Source organism: Macaca fascicularis, chromosome 1 (assembly GCF_037993035.2).
Source record: "Macaca fascicularis isolate 582-1 chromosome 1, T2T-MFA8v1.1".
Lineage (NCBI taxonomy): Eukaryota > Metazoa > Chordata > Mammalia > Primates > Cercopithecidae > Macaca > Macaca fascicularis.
In genome coordinates this window covers 186,530,940-186,545,869 of record NC_088375.1, presented here as the reverse complement: position 1 = coordinate 186,545,869, position 14,930 = coordinate 186,530,940, and the positions used below count along the sequence as shown (strand labels likewise).

At 37.6% G+C, this 14,930-nt stretch overlaps 1 protein-coding gene across 2 annotated transcripts in view; it reads right to left on the bottom strand.

The window, feature by feature from the left end:
- The window catches only part of LOC123568732 (selection and upkeep of intraepithelial T-cells protein 1-like), a 192,097-nt gene that overhangs the window by 163,966 nt on the left and 13,201 nt on the right, over positions 1-14,930 (bottom strand). The window contains exons 6-7 of one of the 2 annotated variants that reach the window (XM_065522988.1): positions 12,381-12,495; positions 10,150-10,253 (exon numbers count right to left, since the gene is read on the bottom strand). In XM_065522988.1, the coding sequence (XP_065379060.1) occupies positions 10,150-10,253; positions 12,381-12,495 (219 nt within the window). Of the gene's footprint in view, positions 1-10,149; positions 10,258-12,380; positions 12,496-14,930 lie in introns of both variants that reach the window. The other variant, XM_074007362.1, reaches the window with a different exon arrangement.

The window sequence follows — 14,930 nt, the reverse complement described above, 5'->3', positions numbered from 1 at the left end:
TGTGCATGCACGACATTGTTCTTTCATTGCTTTGTTTCTGTGTTTTGTCCAATTCCTTGTTCAACACGTCAAGAACCTGAATGACCATAGTCAATACCATCCACCAGTAACAGCAGCACTGGAATATCTCTGAACCTATTATGGTTTAGAAGGCTGTCTGATTAAATATTCTTTACTCAATTAAACTCTGTTTAATTTGTCTAAGGTTTTTATTTTCAAAAAATTTATGGCCAGAACTATTTATCCAATGTATAAGTAAGAAATAATCAGGATCAGACCATTTAGGGATTTGAAAACCAGCTTAAGAAGTGATAAATAGAAGTTCATTGAAGTCTTTTGAACAAATTGTCAAGATCCTATAGACACATAGAGGCTTATTCTGACTGTAGTGTAAAGAACATTTTAAAAGGCAATATAGGACATTCTGGAAAGATGATAGAGTAGAAGGAACCAACAATCTGCCTTCTCATGTAAATAACAATTACACCAGCAGAATCTGTCTGACATAACTTTTGAATCTCTGGAGTCTATTGAAAGTTTGCAACTACGGGGGGGAAGGGTTGGATGCTAAACTGTAGTTAACTGCGGTCAATTTCAGCTTTTAACACAGTAGCAACCACACATTCCCTACCCCTAGCCCCATAGCAGACAGTTGTGCATGTGCTCCTGGAGCAGCCTGCACAAAGATTGCAACAGCCACGGGGGACAAAAATAACTTTTTCCTCTAAATATTGGCGATGTGTTGTCTGATCACTCATTGCTGCTTCTGATCAAAAAGGTGCAGATACAGAAAGGGGAACCATTGTTGTTGCATCTCCTCTGCTGTTGCAAGACCTGAGCAGACCTGTTCTACCTGAGGTGACATTCAGGCAATTTAAAAGGCCAGAACTCTGTACTCCTTTTATTTTCTCTATTTCTTTGATCTATAGATTTAATGCAACCCCTATCAAAATGCAATGGAACTTTTTCGCCAAAATAAAAAAACCCATTCTAAAATTCAGATGAAATTTTAAGAGACCCTCAATAGCCAAAATTACAATGAAAAAACATATTAGTGTGTCTTCTTTTGTGAATCATCCAAATGAGGGGCCAAGATGGCAGACTAGAAGTAGCTAGTGTGCATGGTTCTCATGGAGAGGAATGAAGGAATCGTTAAATACAACACCTTTAACTGAAACATCCAGGCACACACACTGGGACTAATCAAGGAAGCAACATGACCCACAGAGAATGAAGAAAAACAAGACAGGAAAACAGCCCACCCAGGAGCAACACAGAGCCATGGGAACCTCCCCTGCCTAGAGAACTGTGAGGGTGTGACCCTGGGAAACCATGCTTCTCCCATGTATCTCTGCAACCCTCAGGTCAGGAGATCTGGTGAATCCACTCCACCAAGGCTTTCTGTCTGACAGACAGCATCATATGGAATTTTGGCAGAGCAACCACGCAGGCATGTGTGGAAACCCTGGAACCTTAGATATGTGGACATTCCCACACAAGTAGTTGTAGCTCCAGTAAAGTGGGAGGTTAGATCCCTGAACACAACCCTAGGAAAGAGGCTGAATCCAGGGGACTCAGAAATGAAGACTGCAGGCCCCATTTCCATGGCACCTCACAAGATAAGACCCACTGGCTTGGAATTCCAACCAGCGACTGGTAGTGGCATTGCACCTCCCTAAGAAGGAGCTCCCAGCAGGAGGGACAGGTCACCAGCCTTTACTGGTGATACCTCCAGGCACTGGGAAATCTGAGGTTACAAGACACTGGAATAGGCCACAAGCATACTGCAGTAGCCCTATGAAAAAGTGGCCAGAATGTTACATAAGTGCCTGCTCCCATATCTGCTCACTGGGCAGGTCCTCCAGGCCTGAACTTCCAGCCACTCCCCACCGAGATATTAAGCCAGTAACAACTTGACAACTCCCTAGACAGAGCCTCCAAGGGCAACTGGAAGTGTCTCTGCCATTGCTGCTGCAGAGAAACTGCCCTTGCTACCATTACACTAAAAAAGGATCAAAGAACTTAAGTGCTTATCCACACTACCTACAAGCAGCAGTCGACCCAAGGAGAGGCCAGTCAGTCTCTCATGGGTCCCACACACTCCCCACTGCTTGTCACCAGACAGGGAACCCCTGGCTTGGGTTCACAGCACAGACCCTCCATCCTGGGCTGATTGCACTGAAGACTTGCTAACCTGGATTTCTCTGTAGTGGAGCCCCCAGGAGATAAGCAAACAACTCTTGGCTGCAACCACTAAGAATCCTTCCTCTGCTGCCTCCAAGTTGGGGAAGGAACATACACATTGAGATCACCCCCAGAGTTGCAGTGGGCGGTCCAGGAGTTGCAACTTATGATCTACAGCCAGCCATCAGTGATGAGAGGAAACCATATTTTCAGAGCATTGACAGAAAACATGGCTACAACTGTGAATAAACATGGGGGAGCCACACAGCCAAGAAAGAGTCTACCAGCTGACCAGTAAACCCAAGTGCCACCTGTTGGATCACACCCTAAAGTTTCAACATCAAAAATACTTGACTAACATTCTCCTGCTCTGAAACAAGGGGCAATAAGTCAGCTTCAAATAAAAACCCTGCATAAAGCCCTGGTCAAGGGAAAACATCCAGAAAAGAAGTCTGTTGACTCTACTCAATCTACATTGCAGTCAAAGGAACACCCACACACAGAGTGAGAAAGAACCAACACAAGAACTCCAGTAACTCAAATGTCCAGAGTGTTTTATGCCCTCCAAATGACCACACCAGGTCTCCATCAAGAGTCCTCCACCAGGCTGAACTGGCTGGGATGGCAGAAATAGAATTCTAACAGACTTAAAAGTTCTAACAGACTTAAAAAAAAAGACATAGGCTGCCACACAATAATAGTGGGAGACTCCAATAGTTCACTGAAGTATTAGATCATCAAGGCAGAAAATTAACAGGGATATTCAGGACCTAAACTCAACATTGAACCAAATGGATCTGATGGACCTTTACAAAATTCTCCCTTCAAAAACAGCAGAATATATATTTTTCTCATCACCAAATGGCACATGCTCTAAAACTCACCAATAATTGGACATAAAACAGTCCTCAACAAATGTAGAAAAAAAAATTATACCAAAAACAGTCTCAGACTACAACACAATAGAAATAGAAGTCAGGATAATGAAAATTGCTCAAAATGATGCAATTACATAGAAATTAAATTAAATGCTCCTGAATAACTTTTGGGTAAATAATGAAATTAAGAAATCAAGCAGAAAGAATGAGAAAAGAGATATAACATGCCAGAATCTCTGGGACACAGCTAAGGCAGTGTTCAGAGGGAAATTCAAGCACTAAATGCCCACATCAAAAAGTTAGAAGGATATAAAATTGACGACTTAACTTTACAACTGAAAGGATTAGAGAAGCGAGAGCAAATCAACCCCAAAGCCAGCAGAAGATGAGAAATCACAAAAATCAGAGCTGAACTGAAGCAAATTGAAACCCAAAAAACATTCTAAATATCAATAAATTAGAAGTTTATTTTTTACAGTAACAAAGTAGGCCACAACCATCTAGAGTAATAAAGAAAATAGAGAAGACCCAAATAAATACACTTAAAAATGATTAAGGGAATGTTACTACCGACCCCACAGAAATAAAAACAACCATCAGAAATTACTATGAACACCTCTACAAACTAGAAAACCTAGAAGACATGAATAAATTTCTGGACACATACACCCACTCAAGACTTAGCTAGAAAGAAACTGATTCCCTGAACAGACCAATAACAAACTCCAGAATTGAATCAGTAATAAATAGCTTACCAACCAAAAACAGCTCAGGGCCTGATGAATTCACAAGCAAATTCTACCATCTGTACAAAAAAGACTTGGCAGCATTCCTACAGAAACAATTCCAAAACTTGAGGAGGAGGGATCTCTCCCCAACTCATTTTATAATGACAGCATCATCTTGATACAAAAACCTGACAGAGACACAAAAACAACAAAACAGATCAGGCCAATATCCTTCCATAACATTGAGTCAAAAATCCTCAAGAAAATACTTCAAATCAGATACAGCAGCACATCAAAAAGCTTATCCACCATGATCAAGTAGGCTTTTCTCCTGGAATGTAATATTGTTTCAACATACACAAATCAATAAATGTGATTTATCACATAAACAGAACTAAAGACAAAAACCACATGATTGTCTCAACAGATGTAGAAAAGGCTTTCAGTAAAATTCAACACATCATTTTAAAAACTCTCAATAAACTAGGTATTGAAGAAGTATACCTCAAAATAATAAGAGCCATCTATGACAAATCCACAGCCAACATTATACTGAATAAGCAAAAGCTAGAAACATTCCCCTTGAAAACTGGCACAAGTAAGGATGCTCTTTCTCACTATTTCTGTTCAGCATGGTATTGGAAGTCCCAGCCAGAGCAATCAGGCAAGAGAAATAACTAAAGCACATCCATATAGAAAGAGAGGAAGTTTGCAGATGACATGATTCTATATCTAGAAAACCCCACAATCTTGGCCCAAAAGCTTTTTCAGCTGAAAAACAACTTCAACAAAGTTACAGGATATGAAATCAATGTACAACAATCACTAGCATTCCTCTACACCAACAACGGCCAAACCAAGAGCCAAATCAGAAAAGCAATCCCATTCACAATTGCCACAAAAAGAATAAAGTACTTAGAAATACAGCTAACCAGGGGGGTGAAAGATTTCTACAATGAGAAATACAAAAAAAAAAAAAAAACAAAAAACACCAAAAAACAAAAAATGCTCAGAGAAATCAGAGAAGACACAAATTTTTAAAATCCCATGCTCATGGATAGGAAGAATCAATAACATTAAAATAGCTATACTGCCCCATGCAATTTATAGATTCAATGCAATTTCCATCAAAACACCATCATTATTCTTCACAGAGCAAGAAAAAAATATTTTTTAATCTATATGGAACAGAAAAAAGCCCAATTGGCACAGGCAATCCTAAGTAACAAGAACAAAACTGGAGGCATTATATTACCTGACATCAAACTATACTATAAGGCTACAGTAATCAAAACAACATAGTACTGCTATAAAATCAGGTACATAGACCAATAGAACAGAAATATAGCCCAGAAATAATGCTACACATCTATGATCATCCGATCTTCAACAAAACTGATAAAAACAAGCAATGAGGAAAAGAATCCTATTCAATAAATGGTGCTAGAATAACTGGCTAGCCATATGCAGAAGATTGAAGCTGGACCCCTTCTTTATGTCATATACAAACATCAACTTAAGATAGATTAAAGACTTAAATGTAAAACTAAAAATTATAAAAACCACAGAAGACAACCTAGGCACTACCATCCTGGACACTGGAGAAGGCAAAGATTTCATGACAAAGACACCAAAAGCAATTGCAACAAAAGCAATAATTGGCAAGTAGGATTTAATTAAACTTAGGAGCTCCTGCACAGCAAAAGAAACTATCAACAGAGTGAAAAGACAACTTACAGAATGAAAAAAAATATTTGCAAACCATGCATCTGACAAAGGTCTACTATCCAGTATCTGTAAGGAACTTAAACAAATTTACAAGAGAAAAACAAACAGCTCAATTAAAAAGTGGGAAAGGACATTACTTCTCAAAAGAAGCATACATGTAGCTAACAAGCATATGAAAAAAAGGCTCAATATCACTAAGTTTTTAGAGAAATGCAAGTCAAAATCACAATGAGATATCATCTCACACCAGCCAGAGAATGGCTATAATAAAAAAGCCAAAAAATAATAGATGCTGGCAAGGTTGTGGAGAAAAGGGAACATTTACACACTGTTGGTGGGAGTGACGGGAATGTAAATTAGTTCAAGCATTGTGGAAAGCAGTATGGTGATTCCTCAAAGAGCTAAAAAAAAAGAACTACCGTTAGACTCAGAAATACCATTACTGGGTGTATACCCAGAGGAATATAAATCACTCTACCATAAAGACACATGCAGAGGAATGTGTCTCTGCACATTCACAATAGGAAAAACATGGAATTAACCTAAATGTCCATCAATGACAGATTGGATAAAGAAAATGTCATACATATACATCATGGAATACTGTGCAGCCATAAAAATGAATGAGATTTTGACCTTTGCAGGAACATGAATTGAACTTGAGGCCATTATCCTTAGTAAACTAATGGAAGAACAGAAAATCAAATACCACATGTTTTTGTTTATAAATTGGGAGCTATGTGATAAGAACTTATGAACACAAAGAAGAAAACAACAGATACTGGGGTCTACTTGAGTGTGGAGGGTGGGAGGAGGAAGAGGAGCAGAAAAGATATTAGGTACTGGCATTAATATCTGGATGATGATATATGTACAGTAAACCCCTGTGATACGTGTTTATTCATGTAAGAAACCTTTACATGTACTCCCAAATCTAACATAAAATTTAACCTGGGGGAAAGAAAAGAGAATTGTCTAGCCATGACTTTTCCCACCTTTTAGTGAAATAATAATAATAAAATTGATGTGTTGCTTCAGTTTCTTGTATATCCTGGATTAGTCTCTTGTTGGATGAATAGTTGGCAAATATTTTCTCCCACTTAACAGGTTCTTTCTTCTGCTGATTATTTATTTTGTGGCATGGGAGATTTTTAGTTTAATATATTCCCATTTGCCTATTTCTATTTTAGTTGTCTGTGCTTTTGAGGTCAAAGTCATAAAATATTTGCTTAGACTATTGTTGTCAAGTATTTCCCCTGTGTTTTCTTTCAGAATTTTTATAATTTAAGGCCTTACATTTATGTCTTTAATTTCACCTTCAGTTGATTTGTGAACATGTTAAGAGATAATGGTCCAGTTTCATTCTTCTGCATATTGCTATTTGGTTTTTAAGAGAGTGTCCTTTTGCCAGTGTATATTCTTAGTGCTTTTGTCAAAAATCAGTTGTCTGTACATAAGTAGACTCCCTTCTGAGTTTTTCTATTCTGTTCCATTGGTCAATGTGTATATTTTTATTCCAATACCATGCTGTTTTCATTATTATACTCTTGTAATACATTTTCAAGTCAGGCAGTGTGATACCTCCAGTTTTGTTTGTTTTGCTCACAATTGCTTTAGCTATGCTGGCTCTTTTTTAGTTTCATGCAAATTTTAGAATTATTTCTTCCATTTTTGTGAAAAACGTTAATGGTATTTTGATAGGAATTGCACCAAATTCATACATTGCTTTGGGCAGCATGATCATTTTTACAGGATTAATTCTTCTAGTCCATGAGAATGAGATGTCTTTCCATTTATTTGTCATTCATCAGTAATGCTCAACATCACTAATCATCAAGAAAATGCAAATAAAAACCACAATAAGATATCATCTTACACAATTTAAAATGACTACTATTAAAAAGTAAAATAAAATAAATAACAGTTGATGATAAGGACGTGGAGAAAACAGAACTCATACTCTGTTGGTGGGAATGTAAAGTAGTAGAACCATTGTAGAAAACAGTATGGAGATTTTTCAAAAAACTAAAAATAAATTCATCAACCTCACTACTTGGTATCTATACAAAAGCATAGAAATCAGTATATCACAGGAATACCTACTCTTGTATATTTATTGCATCACAATTCACAATAGCAAAGATACACAATCAACCTAAGTGTTCATCAGTGGATGAATGGATAAAGAAAATGTGGTACATACACACAATGGAATAGCATTTGCCAATTAAGAAGAAAATCATGTCATTTGCAGAAAGTTATATGGAACGGGAGGTTATTATGTTAAGTGAAATAACTCAGGCAGAGAAAGACAAATATTGCATGTTCTCCCTCATACGTGGGAGCTGAAAAAGCTTACTCATAAACATAGAAAGAAGAATGATAGATACTAGAGGCTGGGATGAGGGGATATGAGGGGGAATTAAGAGAGATAGCTTAATGGGCATGCACATACCATTAAACAAAAGGTGTAAGTTCTATTGCTCAACTGCAGAGTAGGATTAATAACAATGTAGTGTATGTTTATATATACACACACAATGTACACACACAATATAATGTGTGTGTGTATATGTGTGTGTGTGTATATATACATATATATGTATAGTATATATACAAATGGAAGTATTTGGATAATGTATGTGTGTATATATATCTCATAAATAGATTATCTCTATACAATATAATATATATACACATACATACATACATGCAAGTGCTGGCAAATATGTAACAAAATTAAAACCCTCATGCACTTTTAGTAGGAATGTAAAAGGGTACAGTCACTGGGGAAAACCATATGGTGGTTCCTCAAAAAAATAAAAATAGGATTACCATATGATCCATCTGTTCCACTTTGGGTATATACCCAAAAGGAATTAAAAGGAAGGGCTTGAGGAGATATTTGTACATTCCTATTTATAGTAAGATTATACACAATAGCTAAGATATGGAAGCAACACAAATGCCAATTGATGGATGAATGGAGAAGCAAAATGTGCTATATTCATAAAATGGAATATTAGTCTAAAAAGGAATGGAATTCTTCAATGTGCTATAGTATGGATGAGCATTGAGGACACTATGCTAAGTGAAACAAGTCTGTTATAAAAAGACAAATATTTCTATAATTCCACTTATATGAGGAACTTTGAGTACTGAAAATCATAGAGACCAAAAGTAGAATGTGGGTTGCCAGGGCTTTGACAGAGGGGCAAATAGGGAATTACTGTTTGATGTGTACAGAATTTCAGTTTGGGAAGATGAAAAAGCTCAGATGAATTGTGGTGATGGGTGCACAACGTGAATGTACTCAATGCGTCCAAACGGTACACTTAAAATGGTTAAAACAGTACATTTTATGTTATGTAGATTTTACCAAAATAAATAATAAAATTTTCTGTTTTTGAAAATACTTTGTGGGAGAATGTATCCCACAGAGTGGAAGAAAATATCTTTAAAACATATATTGACAATGACTTGAATCTAGAATACATTACCTCTCAATTTCATGATGCATTTACAATATTTTTTCCTTTCTGTTTTCCCTTAAAACAGTATACTAATATTTTTGAAACACATGGTGAAGGCATGTAAGTGCCTGAGTTGGGATCCTGGCTCTGCCATTATTTAGCTAGGTCATCTTGGATAAGATATTTAGCTTCCTTCTGTACCAGAATTTGTCACCTGTAACATCTCTTTCACTAAAGATTGAATATACTAATCTGTATAAAATTCTTAGCACACGTAATAAGCATGTAATATATATTAACTAATATCAAATCACTTTGCTCCTTTTCTTCTGGTAAAAGTGGATGTGCTATTTAGTCTACAGTTATTATTCACTGGCTGAGGTATGGACATTTTTGGAGTAAAATACAAAAAACACTTTAACTTTAATTTGGTTTAAGGTCATTTGTGTCTTCATTTCACAGGAGAAAATTATTGAAAAAAATCCTCTGAAGAGTCCAGCTCTACTTTATAACTTGTGATTTTTGGCTATAGCTCCAGCTTATGAAGAAGAATGACTGACTGATTATTGCCTTGCATATGTCATTTCCATAGGGACTTCAAAGATAAAGCTGAGGGCACATGTCAACGATGTTGAGTTCAGCTATCACAACATTTTCAAAACTACCGTTTCCATTTTACCAAAAAGGAAAAGAATCGGTTTCAGGTGTCAATGCAGACCATGAAATTTAGCAAACTGTGTGTCAACATGTGACTAATTTTGAGAAGAGTGTCTTTTGATTTATATTGGATATCTGAAAAAATACCTGTGACCTAAAATATTTATGATATACTGAATTATTATCCCTTCTGGACTAAAAGTATGGTAAAAATCAGCATAATTTATTTGATCATGTGATGTCCGATATATGACAAAAATAAAGCTATCAACTAAAAGAAATATTTTCTTTTCCTAGGAGCAGAAGTATCAGGAGTTTGTAGCATTAAGCTCACAAACTTTAGGAGGCTGGATTCCAAATCCCAGGACATGAGGTCCAAGTATGTAGTGTTCCAGTAGTTCAAACAAGTATCATTGCTCTTTGGCTAAATATCTTGCCAGAGAATGGGCATTTAGAAAAGGAGATACTTTCAGCAAGTTCCCATCCTTTTAATCCACGTACCTCTGTTTCTGTGATGCAAAGTGATAGTGAGTCCAATGATTACACACATTGAAGAGAAAACTATCCCAATGCCTATCAGGCAGGGAGAATTCCAGTCACAGCACCTACCTGAAGAAGAAGAGATATTGTAATTATTAGTTATTGGTGTGGAGGCACTTTATATTGGGGCACAATGTGTCAAGAAATCAAGAGGTATGTTTTGATGCCACCCCCCTGAATTCATTTAGATTTGGGCTAAGGCTTAGGTCTAAAGATCAGAGAGCTGTGGGTGACAGAGACAAGAAGAACGGCTGTTTCTAGGATGGGACAGGTTTGGGTTGAGGCTCAACAGGTCTGGAGGAAAACAAATCCTTCTTTCTCTCCATCTAGTCCGTCAATCAATGGGCTTCATTAGAGCACTAGATGGAGTTACGCTCCGATTGTTATCATTTCACCTGGGCTTGAAAGAGGCTGGGAGTCCAATAGTTCTGGAGACCTGTGAATTGCCTAAAAGATCATATGAGCTTTGGATATACGAATCTCATGAGTAAAAGTGTTTTCAACAAAATAATATTAAAAATCTTCTTTAGCACATGTAACAGCAACATCACTTGGCTATCTAGTCTGTCCATAAAATAGTCTATGATGTGGTGCTTACTACCACAGGTGATGCCATTCCACCACTGGAGTGTTATAGGCACACTGGAACTTAGTGGTTAAAATATGGAATACAGTGTCCATGTGGCTTATAATCGATCTTGTTTCCTACAATTACAAGCTGTGTGATTTTAGGTGCAATAGTTAACTTTGGTGTGTTTATTTTCATAATGTAGAAATTAGAGGCATAATAAAATTTAATTCAAAGTGTATTATGGAAGTTAAATGCACTAATTTCTGTGTATCTGTTGGTGTGGAGTTTTTCAGTAGTAAAAATACAACAAATGTTAGCCTCTAATGATTATGTAATAATTGCTATTATAAAACTAATTCTGCATCCTTAAAAATGATTTATTCCAACTGATTCACCAACACCTTTTAAATAAAGTTGAAGAGATTTTCAGAAACTCAAATTATGCCCATGAGAAACAGTTGAATAACTGGGCACACTCAGTTTGGCAAAGGTCAATTTAGAGACGCTCCTGACTACTAATCTCTGAAGAGCTATCTGGGAAATGTCAGTTGTTACACATGTGACCTTAGAATGTTCAACAAACTGTAAGATACACAGAAGCAGGTAAGTATTAAATAAGGACAAGCATTAAAAGATGTATTGAAGTAGGAACATTAGAAAACACAAATCTCTAAAACCTTGGATAGTGTAAATAAGCCAATAGAAGCTACAATACAGTTTATTTTGCAGAACAGCAGCTAGCAGGGGTGAACGTTGGGGACTGGTGGCTTTCTGGTGGAGTGGTGTCTTCCCCAACCACAGTGGTGGAAAATGGCAGTTCTGAGGGTCAGATAACAGAGTTCAGGCCAGAAGAGCAGCTGGAAATGTAAAGGGAAAATCCAAGAAGCGGAGAGACGTGCAGCAGGACCAAGACCCAAATCCTTCACTGACAGCAGAACTGTGGTGGGAGGAGGACTGGGGACCTGGTGAAAAGCAGGAGGAGACCACAGGAGACTACTCTTCAAACACAGAGCTCTGCCAGAAGAGATCTGTGAGTCTGAAGCTTCTTAAATTGAGCATAACCCCAAATCATGAACAGTTATTTTTTTGTCTCTTAAATTTTCTTGCTTATCGTGCAAGTTCCCCCAATCCCTGCCCCCAACACCGTAGTTGACAATGAATGAAAGCATCTTGTTTCAGGAAAAGTAAACCACCTGGTGTTGCAGCTAGTGTAACTCTCCCTATGTGGTATATTTTCCTGATGCTGTGCAGTTAAAACTTTATTTTATGCCCTGAAGGGTCATTGGCCTCCTTAAGAATTCAAGTGAGAAATATGTGTAAATGTTGTTACGTGTTAAATGCAAAAAAAGCTTTCCTAGGCTGTTTGAAAATCTGTCACCATAAGGAAAATAGGTTTCAACTTGGTTGAGATACAAAAATATCACACTTTCAGATAACAGCATTGTCAACAGCTCCAGCAGCAAAAGAGAACAGTACATAGGATCAAGGAATGGGTGGAGAGCATATGTATAACATACATCCCAGAGTTCAAAACTTCCTGAGACAGACAGACCTGAGAATTATGGGTCATGCAGCTTTAGCTTCCCCACCCCCATTAGCATCTCTCATCCTTTAAGCCAACTTACGTTGCTCTCTTTGCTGTAGCTCAACACTGGGCATCATAATGAAGAATAGCAGAACAGCCAAGATTGCAACCAGAATCAGTATCCAGACAGAATCCCATGAAAATAGTTTATCTGAAATAGGGAGTCACAAATCTTACCACTTAGAAAACTTAAACCCACCAAACTAGAAATGATGATTCATCCAAAGCATGTTTCTATTTAATACCTATCACCTTTGAATATAAACCAAGTCCAATTTGGGAATTATAATTGAACACGTGAAAAATGGGATAGGATCTGGAGTAGGGCAGAGCTGAATGTGAGTTAGTTTGAAGATGGAGCAAAGGTGAGTGAAGGCTGCTGTTTCATGTTTTTTGTTTGTTTGTGACAGAATCTCACTATATCGCCAAAGCTGGATCGCAGTGTTGCAATCACTGCTCATTGCATCCTCAACTTCCCTGGCTCAAATGATCCTCTCACATCAGCCTCCTGAGTATCTGAGACTACAGGCACATGCCATCATGCCCAACTAATTTTTTACTTTTTAATTTCTCGTAGAGACAAAGTCTTGCTATGTTGCCTAGGCTGGTTTCAAACTCCTGAGCTCAAGGTATCCTACCCGCCAGACCTTTCAAAGTGCTGGGATTACAGGCACGAGCCATGGTGCCTGGCCTCTTCCGTGCTTTCTGACATTTAATGAATAGAGATAAAATTTCCCTGAGATGTCTCTATTCCCAGGACTGTAACTCATGTTCAAAGTTTGTGCTCATTATAATTCTTTTAAATCATCATTTTTAAAGTGCATATACTTTTAAAAAACATTTTTCACTGAAGTTGTAAATAAATCAGCAGGACTTCCCCTGGCCCTTACTTTTCCTTTCTTTGTTTTATTCATATATATCCTGCTATGACCTGGGGGGAAGGAAGATATGTAGTTTAGTCCTCCTTTATCCCCTGTAACTGTTTGTATTGCTGTTTCTGACACAACCATAATATGAAGCTTTTTTTCTGGAAAATCAAACGAGAAAATAAATGCAAAAATGTTTGAATGTAGTAAATTGCTAAAATTGTTAGGGGGGTCATTCCTGTAAGTGATAATATCCCTCTCAGCATGTGGCTCTCACATTAATTTCATAGACATACACAAACACTAGCACATTCATATTTACTTGACAGTTTACAAGACACTGTATTTCAGTCATTTAAGTATCAATTATTTATTGCATTCCTGCTATGTGCTGTGCAATATTTGAAGCACTTGGAGTGTATCAGTGTATAAAACCAACAAAGATTTCTATTTTCAGGTTTTAGAGGGAGACAGATAAGTGACAATAAACATAATAAATTAGTTGTATGCTGGGCTAAATGGTGAAAATAATATGGAAAAAAGAAAAATTAAGTAAGGTAAGGAGAGAAAGAATCAAGTAATTTGGGGGCAGGTGGCATTTTTTTCAAGCTGGTTTGTCAAATTACTCTTTATTAGGGAAGTTAAGTTGAGCAGAGACTGGAAGGACATAGGGGAAGTTAAAGCATTCTAGGAAGAGGGACCAACTAGAGCTAAGCCTCCAAGGCAGGAGCATGTCTGGCAGGTTTGGGAACAGAAAGGAGGTCTGTGTGACTAGAGTAGAATGGACAAAGGAGGGTGTTAGGATATGAGGTCAGATAGGTAATGGGCGCAGAGATAATGCAGGACATTGAAGGGCATTTTACTGTGAAAAACGAAGGGGAGAAATTGCAGGGTCTTGAACAGAGGGTTCCTATTTATATGATGAGGATGTACCATAGTAGACAAGAGTAGAAATAAGAGGACATTTAGGATGCTATTACCAAAGTTCAGACCATGGGTGATGGTGTCTCAGACTTGGATAGCAGTAGTAAGTTGGTGAGAAGTGATGAGATGCTGGATATATTTTAAAGGTAGAGCTAACAATATTTCTTATTAGATGTGATGCAGAATATGAGAGAAAAATTAGTGTCAAGGATGAATTCAATAATTTTGTTCTGAGAAACTGAAAATATAAGGTGTGATTGGTCTGGTCAGGCATGGTGGCTCATACCTGTAATCCCTGCACTTTGGGAGGCTGAGGGGGGCTGATCACGAGGTCAGGAGTTGGAGACCAGCCTGATCAAAATGGTGAAACCCCACCTCTAATAAAAATACAAAAATGAGCCAGGCGTGGTGGCACACACCTGTAATCCCAGCTACTCAGGAGGCTGAGGCAGGAGAATCACTTGAACCCCGGAAGTTGAGGTTGCAGTGAGCCGAGATCGTGCCATTGCACTCCAGCCTGGGTGACAGAGCGAGACTCTGTCTCAAAAAAACAAAAAGTGTGACTGGAAAGACATTAATTAAGCAAATTGGCAGGTAATCAGGAGTTAATTTTATGATGTGTTTGGTTCAGGATATTTATTAGACTTCTCTGTTGAGATGTTGAGTTTGAAGATGAAAACAGAGTTTGGAGAGAGGTCTAGGCAGGAGATACTATTGGAGGAGCCACAGTCACATTGATGGTATTCAAAGTCTTGAGACAGAATGAACTCACATCAGAGGAAAGGCTCAAAAAACT